Here is a 17,234-nt window from a genome sequence, read left to right on the forward strand (position 1 = left end):
GCAAGTACCTATCCCCTAATAGCAAAATAAGGCCTAAGCTCGCACTAAGATATATTAGTCTATTCCGCATTCGAGAAGTTAAGGGCTCCTCCGTATAGGCCTATTAGTTGTAGCTTCCTCCTTATTACACTATCTATAACACCTTCTATGTATCCCTCCTTAAGCTATACTACCTACGCGAGAGGGATAAAGCCCCTACTAAACACGAAGATATACTAGCGGATAGTAAAGAGCTATAGTCTATAGAACGTATTCTAAAGCACCGGACTAGGCAAGGCAAAAAGGAGTACCTCCTAAGATAGTAAGGCTATTCGCCTAAATAGGACTCGTAGGAAGATAAAGCCTCTTTTAAAGACATAACTAAGTTGTTAGATAAGTATTAGACTAGCGTAAAGAACACGAAGAAGGCTAAGAGCTTATAATGCCTATAATGTCGCTAGGGATTAATACTACCCCCGGGGTGCTATTAGCTAACTAATTAGAGGCAAGCAATTATTAGCAATAAAAGACAATAAGACTATACTACTATAGAATCTACCTCTTTACTAGCGCACTCTGCAAGACCCTTCTCTTAGCGCCCCCTCTTATTCCTTTATTCTATAGAGGCCCTAAGGCCTAGTCGGTCGACGGCGCGCGCGCATATAAATAGTAGCGATAATAATAATAACGGCGTCGCGCTACGAGCTAGCGAAGGACGGCGCGGCCGGCGCGGCTATATTAGTAATAGTATTACGGAGTGTGTTACTATTAAGAAAGGACGGACATAGCTATATTAGTAACAGTATTACCGAGTATATTATTAGTCGAAGAAGGAAATCGAAAGCAAGGTGAAGTTGGCGCTAAGACGACTAGCGCCGCTATTATTAATATTACTTACTATTATCGCTACGCCGTAGGCACAACCTTACCTATACTGCGAGCCTAAGGCACTATACTAGCTAAGTTAAAAGATTAAGCCTATTAAAGATTTAATCAAAACTTTAAGGCCGAGTTAAAACTTTAACTAAGTTAAAAGATTGAGCGACTAATAGACTAACTAAGGGCAAAAACTATAGAGCTAAGCTAGCCGGGGTCGATCTTGCGGATAATAGGTTACTCCTCGATCTTTCCGACCCTTTAAGTAAAGCGAACCTTAACTATTATACTTATAATAGCCTTTACCTACAGAAACTAGAAGAACTAAGTTTTTTAAAAAGATATAATTAGTTAACACTTAAAGGCTGCTAAACCTAACTAATTTAGGCTAGTAAAACTACGATAGCAAATAATAGCCCTCGTAATAACAAGAACAATCCCTCGGAACGGACAACCCTCGGAAGCGGACATTACTAGGTCTTTTAAGAGTAGACGCAAAGAACTCGGTACGACATTACTTAGAACGGAGGTAGGGCTATAATACCTCGTACGTCTACCTATTATAGTAGGGAAGACGCGCTCGTATTGTAATTAGTCGAAGGTCCTTAATTCTCGTAGTTATATATTACTTTATTATATATAAGAATAGCGCAGTTAGAGTTAGACATTGTATTATGTTAGAGGTAAGGTTTAATATAGTTACATAATCGGTAGTTATGCGTTTAATTTAGCGCGGACTAAGCGGCTTATTAGACCTGCTAAGTTAGTAGTAATAGAGGTTAAGGCTGGAATAAAGACCGGCTACGAGGGCGCGGCCTTTAGAAGGGAAGCGTATATTAGGGCTAAAGAGGCTATACGTGATTAGTATATAACTAGGCCGAGTGAAGCTAGGGTCTTAATACCTTAGGCAGGGCTTGGCGCTTAGCGTCGGGCTAACTCTCCTACCTTCCTCCCTCTCCTCCTAGCTCCTTATCGAATACTATACTAATTTACTACTACCCTATCTACCTGCTAATATAACCCTTCTTATACACTTTTACGTAGTTTTTATCGTATTTCTTTCTAATTATCGTCGTCGAGTAGAGGATAATCGTATATTCGAGCCCCGTACGCGTATTCTAACTATTTCCGAGTGCTATACTATAACAATAATACCGATAAGAGCGACTCGTACGACTACTAGCGTACCTCTAGCGCGATTAGACGACGAATTAATTGTCTCTACGCTAAAGAAGGTAATCTATACTCTCGAGAAGGCTATTAGTCTGCCGCTAATTAGACGGAATGCTAATACGGCTTAGTAGGCAAAGGGTAGCTCGAAGAGTAGGTCTTCTAGCGGTAAGAAGAGTAAAGCGACTACCGTAGAAGAGCCTAACCTAATCGTTAATCCCTCGGGTCTACTAAATAAGGAGACCGTAGCACTACTAGTAGAGGATAATAGCGGTATAGCGCTACTAAAAACGGCTGTTTCTTCCTCCGCTACGACCTCTATATCCTCCTCTTTTAATACCGCGTAGGAGGCCGCTACTACTACTAGCAGCTAGGCTACGCTTACCGCCGGTAACGTTCCTATTACTTAACCTAGCTCTTTCTTAGACGAGACCTTCTATTATAAAGGATAGTAGACTATATTTAATATAACGAAGAAGGGCGCGGCGCGGACGATAGCAACGAAGCCGGTAAAGTTTTTATCGGCTAATAAACAAGAAGCTTAGAACGGATACGCGTAGGCAGCGAAGATAGCGAAGTTGTATAGCTTAGCGGCATTTACTCGTATCGTTATCCGTACTAGAGCGGACGGTTAGAAGACGGCGTTTACTAGCGATTAGTATTAAGCTAGAGATAATATTAATAGCGACGAGGTCTATAGTAAAGCTCTAGATACTAGCAAAGGATTAGCGCTTACCTCGCGTAAGAATATCTTTATTAATATTAACTTCTTTACGAAGCCTAAAGCGACAGTAGCAGCTAGATCTTTAGGCGGCAAGAAGTTAGTTAAACCGGCTTCTAATCCAACCTTAATTCAGCTTACTAACGCCGGTATTGTAATAGCTAAACTCGAGACTTAGAAGCGGTACGACTATTAGATTATCCGTAACTTTCTGTATACGATAAAGGACTATAATAACTTCTAGAAGGCTAGTAAGCATACGTACTAGCGTAACCGGAAGCTAAAGGATTATAGCGAGAATTACTTTCCGTTCTTCGAAGCCGCTATAATCGATAGCTATAAGGCTATAGCTTCCGGAGAGTAGAAAGTTAACGAGCAAACTAGCGCTCTCGAAGATAGGTTACCGGTAAGGTTAGAGATTAAGTTAATTAAGAGAAAGGTCGAGAATAATATGTAGAAGACTACTATCCGGAAGATAAGAGGTCGCCGTAGTAGTAAGTCTAACTCCCCTCGGAAGCCTAGAAGTACTAGAATTTAGCCGATTATCCTTAACAACTTTAGTAACGATCTCGGCCGCATTATCGACAATAAATTGCGAAGTAGCGGTATTATTCTAGGTACGCCTTCTCGTACGCCTAGACGAGCGCTTATTAAGACTAGATTGCGTAATATTATACTACCGCGCAATATCGTCTAGTACGAATAGCTAATAGTAGAATTCTTCGACTAGGTATCTCTTTACCGCGATTTCTAGGACTACGACTATCTACGGCCCTATATCGCCTATTTCGTTAGTATAGGCTAGACGCTAGAAACTATCTATAACTTAATAAAGGACGACTAGCCGGCGGCACTTAATAAAGTAGATAGAATAAGGTTAAGATTAAAGAAAGCTATCGTCGAGTTTATAAGGAAGAAATAGGATAAGATTATAGCGGCGGAAGTAGCCGCTACTAAGGAGGGAGAGGATTTCTAAGAATTCTTAGCTTCGTTTAGGCTACAATCTTTATATATCTATAATATATATAAACTTGTAATAAGCGGGAGATTCTTGCGGTAATAGCACTTATTTAGCCTATATATAATTAATTAATATACTGCGTTAGTTGTAGAACACTAAGCGCGATAGGCAAAGCTAGCGTTCGAATATATTTATTCGAATCTCTACCTACGGCGCTTGCCGCGCGCTAGTCGCTACTAGTTATATTACTCGAAGTCGTTAAAATCTACCTCTTGTTCCTTATCTTCCTTATTATCTTCTTTATATAATATATATAGCTCTTCTATATTATCTAGCACTAACGGCTTATTATTCTAAGCCTATTGTATCTATTAGGACTCTTCCGGGTCGAGTGCTATTATATTCTAAGCGTTACTAGCGGTCGACTCGAATTGCGAAGCGTCGTACGGTAAATCTACCCCTTCGATATTATATCTAGTATAAGCGAAGAGTTTACGTATACGGCGGCCTCGATATAGGTATAGACAATATAGTAAGTAATCTTAAAAGCTAAAGAACTTCGGCAGCTAACTTCTATGTCTTTTAATAGTCTTCTTTAGTAGATTGAAACTGCCCTCGATAGGGTTTAAATCCGGACTATATAGCGGTAAGTACTCGAGTCGATATCTAGTTACGAGCGAAGCTCGCCTTATAATAACAAGGGTACTATAGTAGCCGAATCCCCTAAGAAATCACTACGTAACTCCCCGGATTTCAGAAGCTAAAGCTCTAATTAGCTATATTCTATACGAACTAGTAGGACGGAGGAACCTAGCTTCCGGGCATATTACGTGCCTTCCTTTTACGTTACTTCCTTTAAAGCGCGATAATAACAATACGCTAACACTACCGTTAACACGTACCTAAGGCTAGTACTACGCTACTAGTAGTACGCGCCTAAGGCTAGCATTCCGTCCGTTAAAAGGCTAGTATTGCGCCCGTAAAAAGACTAGTACTAGCACTACTAGGACGGTACGGCAGCGACCTACAACGACTACGACTAGCGACCTACAACGACTAGCGACCTATAACGACTAGCGACCTGCAACGACTAGCGACCTGCGACCTATAGCGACTACGACTAGCGACTTGTAACGACTAGCGACTTGTAAGGGTATATAAGGCGGAAGCTTCGCTCGCACTTTATAGGTACGCGGAGCCGCCTATAAGCATATATTATCGAGAATCGCCTACTTAATCCTTAATCTATAGTAAATACTAGCACTATCTATTACAAAGATTATTAGCGGACCTTCTTCGAGATATAGAAGCACCTATTTAGTAATCTAAGTATAGAAACGGTTAGCATTAATCGATCCTTAGTATACGTAGGTATATAGTAAGTAGCTATAAACCGTAAAGGCCGGTAGCATACTCTACCGTACTTCTCGCTTCGTATACTAGAGATCTACGTATATAATACCCTTACCTATATTATAGCGTCGATAACAAGGTCAAAAAAATGGCAGCGAACAATCAGAGACGAAGGGAAGATAGTTAAGAAGGAAGGGAGGACGAATAGAAAGCACTATATACTAGGGCAGAGGAGGTACTAAAGGCGGAAGATAGAAGAACCCCTAAGAGGGCATATAGGATAATAATCTTAGAACTCCTTAGAGGACTAAAAGCAATCTACAACTAGGCAAGCTACGTAATTATAAAGGTAGCTAATACAGTCGTAGCAAAGATTACGAAGAAACAATAGGAGATAAGCCCGAACTACCGCACCTAGGCAGCAGTAGCTAGTTAGGAGGCGCTAAAACCCCCGAGGACAGTAGTTAGAGTCTATATTACGGACCTATAGGAGCAAAAGGAAATCTAAGGACTTATAGGGAAAGAGATTATAGAAAGAATTATAGTTAAAGAGGTAATTAGGGCTAGGAACGAAGGTAAAGGGGTAATTAAGCTATTTATAGTATAAGAGCAGGATAAAAAGAAGCTAGAAACCTAAAAAGAATAGACAACTAAGATAGGGAAAACAGTAAAGGTCTCCTAATAGCAATTTATAATTATAGCCTATAGTATAATAAGACGCTTTAAGGAAGAATAGGATATTAAGAGCCTATAGAGACAAAACTAAGCTATATGCCTAGGCCTAAAGATCACAAAAGTAGTATAGATTAAAAGGAAAATCGAAGAGACTAAGAAGCAGTCTTCCCTAATTATCTAGGTAGGGAGTATAGAGCAAGCTAATATAGTGCTAGATAAGGGGTTATTCTAAGACTTTAAAAGATTAGAAACAGAGATACATAGAAGCAACTATAGGATAATGTAGTACTTCAAATGTTAATACTATAGACACTTGGTAGCTAAGTGTATAAAGACAACCAACACCTACTCCTATTGTATAGGGGATTACTAGGTTAAAGAATGCAAAGCATACAAGGGAGAAGCAAGATATATATACTATACTAAAAGACACCCCTCTTAGGCGAAGGAATGCCTAGTAAGAATATAGGCAGCTAGGAAGGCAAAGGAAGCTAGAATCAATACACTAAAAAGATACACAATAAGCTAGGGCAGCTAGGTATAGAAGCAACCTAGCTAAGTGCTACAAAAGAGGTCTAGATAAGATAATAGGTTCACATTTAGGGCCTTACTAGCATAAGAGAGTTACTAGCAACTAGGGAGACTAAGATACCTTAACATTATAGGAAAGGAAGTAGGGCAGATAAAGCTTAGTTAAATATTAGTCTAAAGTAAGGGAAGACTAAAGGAAAACTTATAGGGAAACGATATAGATAAAACCTAATAAACATTGCAACATTACTAAACATTATACAGTACAATATTAACAAGAGTAAAGACAAGGTATAGAGGAGCTTCCTTTAAGCACTAAACCTAAAAGAACATTATATTATTGCAATCTAAGAGCCCTAGCTCAACTTATATATAAAGAGACTAGTAACAGTTAAAGACCTAAGATACTACCTAATTATCTATAACTAGGGAGCCCTAAGGACATACATCTATATTAGCAAGGAGATAGATACAGAAACCTAGCAGGCTATACTATAGGAGGATAGAGACCTAATATCAGTTTAAGTAGAGACATCCTAAGGTATACTCTAAGTCTACTATATATATAACCTACTACTAGACTTAAGAAGCAGTACCTAACTAAAAACCCTAGAAAGACTGCTTAGAGTTATCTAGGGGAACACCTACTAAATCCTACTTAGGGATTTCAACCTCTACTATCCCCTCTAGGGCTTAGACTTTACCCTAGCTTACTACTTCCTAGTAGGAAGACTAATTGATATATTAGAGAGGGAAGGAATAGAAATTGTTACCCTAAAGGGACTAATTACTTAGGAGGCAAGAGGAAGTAGTAGCATACTAGATCTATACTTTGTATTACATTAGATTAGGAACAGGATTACAAGATATAGGGTTAACTAGGAACTAGAAGAATTATTAGACTACTTCCCGGTATAGATTAAACTAAATATCTAAGCCAATTAGGAAAGGGAACTAGAGAAGAAGCTTAACTAGAAAGGCGCCTAATAGAATAGGATTAGGGAGGAACTAGAAAGAGACCTAAAACTAGAGGAACTCTTAACAAAGCACCTACTAAGGCTAGAGGACATTAACAAGGCAGTAGAAGAACTAATAGGAATCCTAAAACAGGTAGCTAGAAAGCATACCCTAGCAAAGAAACATTCACTATACTAGCAACTATACTAGACTAGTAAGTATATAAGGAAGGTTAAAGCAGTAAGGAAGGCTAGGAGGCAGTAAATATAAACCTACACCTAGGAAGCATAGGACAACTATAACAAAGCCTGCTAGGAAAAGAAGATCTAGATTAAGAAAGACAAGATATAAGAATAGAGATCTATAATAGGAATAATTATAAAGAAACTAGAGGAGATATAGAGGATAGCTAAATAGGTAAGGAGACCTAAATAGGACAAGGACATACTACTACAATTCCCGGATATTATAGACTAATAAGGACAAATGTAGACTATAATAGAAGGGAAAGTAAGAGCCCTAGGCTAACACTTCTTCTATAGAAAAGTACAAGTAGACCTATTAGACATAAAGGAGAAGGAATAAGAGACTCTACTACTAGGTACACTAAGAGACACCTAGGTTAAACCTAAAACTATTAAAAGGATCCTAAAGAAAATTCTAGGCAATAAGGTACTAAGAGAAGACAAGATCTATAACAAACTTCTAAAAGTATATAGGAAGGAGCTAGCCCTAGCACTAGCCAATATCTTTTTATAAAGCCTAGCACTAGGATACTACCTAAGACTATTTAGGAAGTCCCTAATAGTAGTACTAAGGAAGCCCTAGAAGGAAGACTATATATAGCTTAAGGCCTATAGACTAATAGCCCTACTTAACACAATAGGCAAGGTACTAGAAAAAATAGTCGCTAAAAGGCTAACAACCTTTACCGAGGAAAGGAATATCCTTCTTAAAGGCTAGATAGGAGGGAGAAAGAAGAGGTTAATACTAATAGCTATAGAACTAATTACAGAACAGATTAAGCACATCTAGCACTATAGTTAAAACTAGGTAGCAACCCTCCTCTCCCTTAACATCTTAGGAGCCTTTAACAATATCTCCTATAAAAGGCTCCTATACGTACTTAAATAGAAAGCTATACTAAACTAGATAGTCCAATTCATCTAGTCCTTCCTATAGGAAAGATTAATACAGCTTATTCTAGGCAAATTCAAATCAGACCTAATGCTAACTAAAAAGGGAATCCCCTAAGGATCGATACTCTCCCTAATCCTCTTCCTTATCTTTATAGTAGACCTGCTCCTACTCCTAGAATTAAAAAACATATCAGTATCAGGATTTGTAGATGATATAAACATCCTAGCCTAGTCTAAGACAATAGAGACCAACTGCAAGATCCTAGAAGAAAAGTACCGGGAGTATAAAAAATAGGTAAGGAGGTATAGAGCAAAATTCGCCCTAGAAAAGTACTAGCTTATCTACTTTAGTAAGGCTAAATTAACCTATAACATAAAGCAATTAATCACTATTTAAGGCTTTAAAACCCAACTATTAGTAGAGCTTAGGGTACTAGGGATCTAGCTAGATCCAAAACTGAATTAGGGACTATAAGTAAAGAAGGCAAAGTAGAGGGCAGATGCTAATATGCAATCTATTAATAGGCTTATAGCCTCTATATAGGGGGCTATATTCGAGAAAGCTAAAGTCATATATAAAGCAATTATCAAGCTAGCAATACTATATAGAGTACAGATATAGACAGCCTAGGAGAAAACACTAAAGAGGATTAAGCAACTAGTTAGTAGGTCCTAAACCTAAAGCCTAAAGAAAATCCTAGGAGCATATAAAACTATACTAATAAGGGTAGTAGAAATAGAATTAGGGATCCCACTAGTTAAACAATACTTCAAGGGACTAAGACACTAATATACAGTAAAGACAATAGAATACCTAGCCTAATAGACTATCTAAAAGGCACTAGATAAGATAAAAGCCTAGTGCACTAGGACTAGGAGGCGAGATAGACTATAAATAACTCCCTAGAAAGTCAAAGACCTAGAGCAATATAGAGTCTTAATAAGAGAAATGCTAGAGAAAGAGCTTTAGGGACCAAACATAAGGCTAAAGGAAAACAAGCTAAAGGGAGAGAAACAAAGCCTAGCAGAATCAATTGCTAGATACCTATAGGAGCAGGAATAGAATAAAACACAAGTTAGACTAGGAACCCCAAAGGCACTAATCAAATTTAGTTAATATAACTACTAGCTCTATAAGGACCTAAATAGGGCCGAGGTAAGCCTAGCTATCTAAATTAGATCTGAATACATCGGACTTAGATCTTACCTATTTAGAAGAAACGTCCTAGGAATTGAAAGCAGAGCTTACTAATATAGCTACCAATCTTAGAACCCTAAGCATATACTACTAGTCTACCCTTAATAGTTAGAAGGTAGAAGTAATTAGAGACTAAAAGCAATAGAAAGGGAATACGATAAGCTTATCTAGAGCAAAGACGACCTAAAGAGGATAATAAAGTAGATTATTAAATAGGGATTTGTATAACAATTCGTACTAGCAAGGGAAACTAAGGAGTAGATAAGAAGGAGGGAAGAAGAGGGGGAAAGAAGGGTAGGGCAGTAGGCAAGGCAGTTAGAGGGTAACAACCACAACACTAGTATACCCTAGAGGAAGGAAAATAAGGAAACGAGGAAGGTTAACACTTATAAATAGAACAGGAGGGAGGTTTTCACTAACTAAGTCGGTTTCCTACCTAAAACAATATATAGAAACAGACCTACATAGGCCGAAAGGCACTACAATAGGCAAATGAAATATCTATCTATCTATCTATATAATACCCTTTAGACTCTAGCTATACTTCCGCTAACCTGTCTTCTAATTGCTAGTAGTCTCGTCGATAAATACTAGTCGATCTACCGGCTATTTAGCGTACCTAATCGTCTATAGAGCCCTTAAGAACGGGTTACGTTCCTTCGCCGCCTACTTTACCTCCTTTCGAGTATACCCGTACCTTTTTAATACTATACCGATTAGAGACGGCCGAAGCTCTACTATACTCTTTCTACCCTTATTTACTAGCCGTAGCTGTACAAATTCGTCTTAAAGAGCTTAGATTATCTCTATAAAGTATACGTCCGGTCGATCGTCGAGATACCTAAGTATAAACTCCTCTTCTATAGCGAGAAGTTAGAGGTTCTTATAGCTACGCCGAGTACTAGTATTCTTTAGATATAACGCTCTAGTTATGCGATATCTCTCTTAATAGCGATACACTAATCTAACTAATATTAGAAGCTTTGCAAAGGCATATATCTGCTTAGCAGTAAAGCCCTTCTTAAAGAGATTAATTAGTTAGCCTTACTAGTCGTCGTTAATGTGCGCTTTCTTTACTATAGCGGACGATAATAATACCTCGGAAGGGTCTATACTACTAGAAAACCGTCGACACGATATCTACTATATATTAGAGGACTATAGGCCTCAGAAGGAGAACAAATAATTCAAAAACCACCAAAATAGCGGTGTGGTTCCTCTCTCGGAGGTACAGGGTTCTCCCCGCACCGGCACTGACAAGTTGGACTCAGCACATAGTATGCAACCTTGACGTGACGGACCAACAAGTACAGAAAGAGTACCCTTTGAACTGCATGGCTCCTGTTCCAAGTCTTTATAATAAGCCGCTGGGACCTACGAGGCGGTTCGTCTCCCGTGGCGATCGGTGGTGAGGAGTCTCCGCATCTTCATCTCCTCCGTCTTCAGGATTCATGAATACACTACCTTCAACACCATCCCGAGCGACCATTGTTCCACGAAATTCGTCTGTTGTAGAAGTACCGCTGCATGTTCCGGTCGAACATAGCAACAAGTGAGGGCAGGAAAAGTCTTCTGTGTTCGTTCAACTTGCACCCCGTGAGAAAGAAAAAGGCCAAAGAATTTCGCTCGTTCACTGCCCAGAACTCCCTCTATCTCTAATAAATATACCGAAAATTCATATTCTCCCGATCCGTCAAATCATTAAACGCCGTAGCATCAAGATCCCTCCCTTCCAAACCTCCTTCCTGCAAACTTTGAATCCTATCCCGTCTCGCGTTCTCTCTACTCAACATGACTCGCAAAACGACAACGATACTGAATTCAAGAAGATGACTAACGATCATCGACCAAATCCCCAGCTCATACCTCGGACTCTGATCCGTTTTGTAGAAAAATGGTCCAGCTGTATATACCCAAGACACCGCATCAGCCAAAATCCATCCATCAAAGAAGAGACGGACAAATGAGTGTGAACTTGAAACTTACCAATATTCCCCGTACAATACCCAAGAAACAACACCCCATTCGTCAAAACCTTCTTCGTATGCCCAGCCGTGTTCGCCGTCGTCAAGGATAAAATCATACAGAAAGCCGCATTATACGGTCCCGTAAGATAATAACACGCCAATCTCCCTCCTCGATGACTCTGTGGTAAGAATCTCAAACCAAAAGCTCCGGCGATGTTTGGCAGGAGGAATAATAAGATGAAATAACATCTCGTTTGTCTTCCTTTTCGCGACATGTAATCGTTCAAATACACGCAGACCAGAATGCTAACCGCGATGATGAAACCGTAAGGGATTTGCATAAGTGTAGTGACGAGAGTCGAGAAGCCAAAACCTTTGATGATAATAGTTCCGAAATTCGAGATTCCGCCGTTGGGGATATTGCAGACCATACCGAGGAGGAAGAAGAGGTAGAGTTTGGGATCGAGGAACGTTTCGCGGACTTGGTACCATTTGAAATGTTTGTTTTCGATGCCAGTTTGGTCGTTTCGCATGCGCTCGACTGCGATGCGTTTTTCTCGTTGTGAGAGGCCTTTGGCTGTGACGGGACTGTCGGGGAGGAAGATGAACATGACGATGCCCCAGACGCAGCAGAGGGCGCCGATGATTATGAATTCGTATTTCCAGGATGGGAGGGAGCCTTTGATGTTGCCGATTCCGAAGCCGAGGAGACCGCCTAGAGCGATGCCGAAGCCGTTGGCGGTGTACCAGAGGCCCATGCGGATGGGTTGTTGGCGACGAGTGTACCACATGGCGGTCACGAGCATGAATGCTGGGTCTGAACAGGCTTCTGCGGCGCCAGCGAAGGCTCGCAGCACGGCAAGTGAAGCGAAGTTCTTGGCTACTGCCTGCAGCATCAGGAAGAAACCCCATAGGAAGATATTGAATCCGAGGTATTTGCCCACTGGGAGTCTTTGTAGAAGCAAATTCGTGGGTAATGCCCAGGCCAAGAATCCGAAGTAGAAGATACTACTCAACCACGAGTATTGCGTTCCAACGAGATGGAGATCTTCTCGAATACCGAAGATTGCTGCGTACGACAGTGTGGTCTTGTCGATGTAGAAGAAGGCGTAGCAGACGGCGAGGTAAGGAAGAATCATGAAGTCGATCTTGCGCACGAGTTTCTTCTCTTCGTCAGGATCGATGGGCTCGTGGAGTTCGCTCGGCGAGTTGAACAGAGCCATGGCGGCATCGGCGTCGCCAGACTTTGGAGCTTTCCATTTCGGTGCTTGATCCTCTCCTATGGAACCGGTTTCAGTGTGTACGGTCTCGATATCTTTTGCTGCACCATCCACCCGCTCTGGCGATGCAGAGCTAGAGCTTGCGACAATCTCTTCTTGCGTGCCAGCATTGGCATTGCTTCTCTTGAATATCCCCATGTCCAGATTCCTAGGCGCCGCCACCCAAGCTCATCAGCAGTAGAACCAGTATTCTGGAGGTCAAAAGAAGTGCGAGGTCTTGAAAGAATGTAAGCTTTTGCCACGAGGGATACTGACCTTCGGAAAAGGTTTACAGCGAGATTGGCCGACGCGCACAAGGCCACCTTTTCCGCGTGTAGTCATGCTGTCGACTTGTCATGTGAGCTGCCCCAGACAGTAGCATTGCACCCCCAAATCAACCCCGCATCCCACCTCTACTCCACAGAAGATGGCGTTCAAGAGGCAGAAGATCGACAGGAACAGAAATTTATCGGGATTCGTCGGAACATCGTCAACATGCTTCTTCATCAGTTGCTCTCTCATTTGCATTTTGTAGTACAGTGTAGCCAGCCGTAGTGTCTCATACACTCATCGGTAACAATAATTTTCACGCATTCACATGTGTCGCGGGTCTCGTCAAATTCCTCATAAATCGAAGTAGATGGACAAGAAGAAAGAAAAGAATAGCAGCATATGATGGGCGTACCCATAACCGCCGCATCTCGTATTCGCCTCGGCCCAGGACAAGCGTGCAAGAAAGTCCGCCAGCAATCTGTGGACATCGCCGAGGTCCTTTGTGTTGTTGATGGGCCTGGCATCGCCAGAGAGGAACGTGATGCTGGAACAGGCTTGTGATGAAGAAGCTCCACGGCGGAAATGAGTGCAAGTTCAGAGGCGCCGCCAAGATCGAAAGAGCCGCGAGGGACTCCTCACTAATGCCGTCTATTACCGTCCATCACATCCGACAACCGATGCCAAGGGTGCAGCTGAGACTTGAGATGATCAGAGCCAGGGCTGGTTGACCAGGAAGTTCTGACAGACTTCTCCTTGCCTGAGATCCCTCGAGTCGTTTCATCACGCCGTCTTCGATCGTCGTTCGAGTCAATTCGAATAAAAAGCGTTCCAGGGCCATCGTCCAGCTCCGCATGATATCTTCGGCATCTGCGATACCGATGGCCGTGGTGCAGGACCAATATGCTAAGATCATGGTTCAACCTCGCCGCTTTGTGTCAGGATACTGGCTATACGCCGAGGTATCCACACTGGCCTCCCGATATCGTTTTTGGCCATGTCCAGAGACGTATGCGTTCGTAAAAGCGTCTTGCCACATCACCGGAGTGACCATCGGCATTGCAGGCGGTGTAGTGTCAGGCATGACAGCAGGGCTTGCGTTCACCGGTACCTGTTGTGGTCCGTACATGCCTTGAGCGTTGATTGGCGAGGTCTGGTTGGGTAGCATTGGCGCTGATGTAGGCTGCATGCTGCGAGGATCGGGAGGTGTAGCTTGAGGCGGCGGACTTCCTCCAAAGGCTGCGTTCCACTGGTTGAAGATGCCAGAAGGATCCCAGACTGGAGTATGCTGTTCGTTACTGATGACCGGTTCCAAAGCGTATCCAGTCTGAGGCGTAGATACTTGATGCAGATGTGGTGCGTACGTCGACTGCTGCGCCATCTCATAGCTGCTACTGTGGTGAGGCAGTTGCGGTGCAGAGCCCATGCCATTACCTGCGACGCTGTCATAAGGCACGCCGTACCCTTCGGTTGGGTCCATGCTCTTTGTAGATGCAGTGTCTGCCATGTTCCATGCAGGCGTGGTCAAGAGTTGTGGGGCGCTCGGCCCGGATGTTGTACTGGAGGGTGTAGGATGGCTCTGCATGGTGGGACTGCGTAGGCCGAGCGTAGCCTTCAGCTCGAAAGGCTGACTGATGTCCGCACTAAATGCTTCACGCAAAGCGTTGATCTGGGCTTGCATTTCCGCGTTAGCTGAGGGTATGCAATGCTCCAGGACCCGCATGTGTCTGGTGAAGTAAATTCTCGCCTGTGTGTTTAGCACAGGATCTGGACATGTAATCGCTGCCTGTCGCATCATTAGCTTGAGCAGGTAAACCAGAATCCAGGGTTATGTTGTGCTCACCAAGTGAAGCATCATGCAAGTCAGGACGCAGTAAATCGTAAAGTTGACGCCTCGATTCATGAACTGCAGGCCGTGGAAGCCAAAATCGCGATACAAGGCCTCTTGCACGCGACACATCTGGGACGCGCTCGAAAGACAAATGTCCAGCAGGTCTTTCCAGCCCATATCGCCCTTCTCAAGTCGTGCTTGCAGTTGTGGTCGATGGTGCATGATGATCACGAGATGGTGGTAGACATGGATATTAGCCACATAGTGGTCGCCTCCCAGCCAAGGAGGGCTTCCATCTTCTGGATATTGAAGCTGGAAATCACTCGGAATGGTCTTCAGCCATTGCGGCAGGTCTTCGTTATGCCGCACAAAGTCCGGATCGAGGGCCCAATCCTTGTTGTGTCGTTTCCTGTCTTGCCAAATGTTGTTCGATTCCTTGATGTTCCTTACGGCCTGCGCAAAGATGGTGGTCCGCCTGGAAGACATGTGCTCAAAAGCGTTGACTTCGTTAGAAGGTAGGGGTAAGTCGTAGGTTACCGATCCAATGTCCACCTGGAAGTCACTCCTGCCCAGCGGAGCACCCACCAGGATTTCGTGCATGAATAGCGTCTGCCATATTCGTGTCCTCAACATGCATTCAGTCTTGGGCAAAGAACATCCATTTCCGCTCGCGTGTTGATCGTGATGTTCATGCAAGTCAAGATCAATGGCCATCGTCACCATGTATCTGACAGTCATCCATGAACGATAGTAATAACCTCGCTTGGCGATGCTTTCTCGCGCTTTCATCAGAATTACCAATGCCTGTATGGTGTCGAGTCGTGGGACGTCTTTGAAGCTCTCTTCGTGTCTCGCAGCAAGAGCCAGCCACTTTCGCGATTCAATGGGATCTTCGAGATACCTCGCGACACAAGCAAATATAGCCTCAAGCAGGAGCGGCGAAATGCTTTTTCTGTTGGTGCGCCATTGTTCGTAGAATTGGGCTCGATTCAGCACAGCGCAGTAGGGATGAATATGATCAAAGTAGTAGCCGAAGTAGACCATCGCTCGGTCATCTGAGGGCATCATTTCCGGAGGAATGCGCACCATGGAATCCGTCATGACGGAGGCAGGGAGGATGACTTCTGCCTCTTCGACTGCTGGAGCATCTGATGCCAGATGTTTCTTAGTAATATAAGGTGCTGCTGAGGTGATGTCAATTTTGAGGTCTCCCATGTGCTCAGAAAGCTCGCGCACTCCTGCCTCGATATCTTGCGGATCACCGCTCGAGCTGCGCGAATCTTCGGTCTGCGAGCGCACGAAAGTCGACTGGTGCGGAGCTTGTTGATAGTGAGCAGGCGGAGGAGGAGCGCCGGGAAAGTAGTCCTCTCGAGGATAGTTCGGGCCTATGGAATGTGCTCCAGGAGTCTGCTGGTATGCCGGGCGGGGAGGAGCATAGGAGGTGGGTGTGTAGTCATGCTGAAATGATGGTGCGGACGTTGGCGCAGTCGTGGGGATTGGCGGAGGTGCGTTGTTCGTCCATTGCACCATGTGTGGCTGCGACGAAGCGGCATTGGCGTGGGGGCCTGATTTGGTCGTGTCTAGCGGAGTGGCCACAGAAAAGGGGGTGTTTTGAAATGAGAATGTCTGCTGGGCTGCAGCAGCGTCGGCGGACTGCTGCTGGTCGCTGTCGTGGTCCAGCGTGGGCGGGATGCACTTGAGCTTGAGTCGGACGCAGGCGCCACATGGCCACGGACCGTTCTGCAGCGCTCCATCGCAGCGGATTTTACGTTTGCGACAACCATCGCAGGCGCGCATCACCTTCAGGCGCTTGTGGCGGTTGTACTCGTCGACGAAGACATACTGCTTGGTATGGGGGGTGGGGGTGGGGGTGGGGGTGGTGGTGGTGGTGGTGGGCGCAGGCGGCGCGTTCGTCGCGCGCTCCATCCGGGCGGACGAGCAGCTGGACACGCTCGCTGATGTTACGTGACGAGAAGCCAGAAGGCCAAGGTGGATATTCTATGACCAAAGTCATCGGAGGTAATGGACGTCACCAAGGCTAGGGTGCGCTATGGCGACAGGCATTCTAGACAGGCTCCTCCGACCGCTTCGGATATATCGACATGTGCTCTCCGTGGGTGCGGCGCCCGGGAGAAGGTTCAGTGCTGAGGGAGGATGCAGCGTGCAGGTACATACAGTAAGTTAGGAGGCGTGCTCGTGGCCGCTGCAGCTGTTTGTTCGTCTTGCGGGCGGAACAGCCCACAGCACAGCCAACGAACGCTGCAGTGGTGGAGGTGCGGTGGGGTCCTCCGAATACGGTACGTGGCTCGGACTCGGAGGGCAAGGCAAGGCAGGGAGGGCATGGAAG

General features: G+C 43.8%; 2 protein-coding genes across 2 annotated transcripts; both read right to left on the bottom strand.

Moving 5' to 3' along the window:
- Positions 1-11,215: 11,215 nt before the first annotated feature.
- On the bottom strand, positions 11,216-12,945 carry MYCFIDRAFT_142969 (uncharacterized protein; the record flags this gene model as incomplete). Its single annotated transcript, XM_007931733.1, has 2 exons — positions 11,216-11,463; positions 11,547-12,945. The coding sequence occupies 2 exons, from the start codon at positions 12,943-12,945 to the stop codon at positions 11,216-11,218; spliced, it is 1,647 nt and encodes a 548-aa protein (XP_007929924.1).
- Positions 12,946-14,620: 1,675 nt separating this feature from the next.
- Positions 14,621-16,768, bottom strand: MYCFIDRAFT_114855 (uncharacterized protein; the record flags this gene model as incomplete). Its single annotated transcript, XM_007931734.1, has 3 exons — positions 14,621-14,842; positions 14,900-16,297; positions 16,415-16,768. Coding segments are annotated over 3 exons (1,974 nt in total), but the record flags the coding sequence as incomplete, so codon positions are not given.
- Positions 16,769-17,234: the final 466 nt, after the last annotated feature.

The sequence above is a fragment of the Pseudocercospora fijiensis genome (assembly GCF_000340215.1).
Source record: "Pseudocercospora fijiensis CIRAD86 unplaced genomic scaffold MYCFIscaffold_8, whole genome shotgun sequence".
Taxonomy (NCBI): Eukaryota; Fungi; Ascomycota; class Dothideomycetes; order Mycosphaerellales; family Mycosphaerellaceae; genus Pseudocercospora; species Pseudocercospora fijiensis.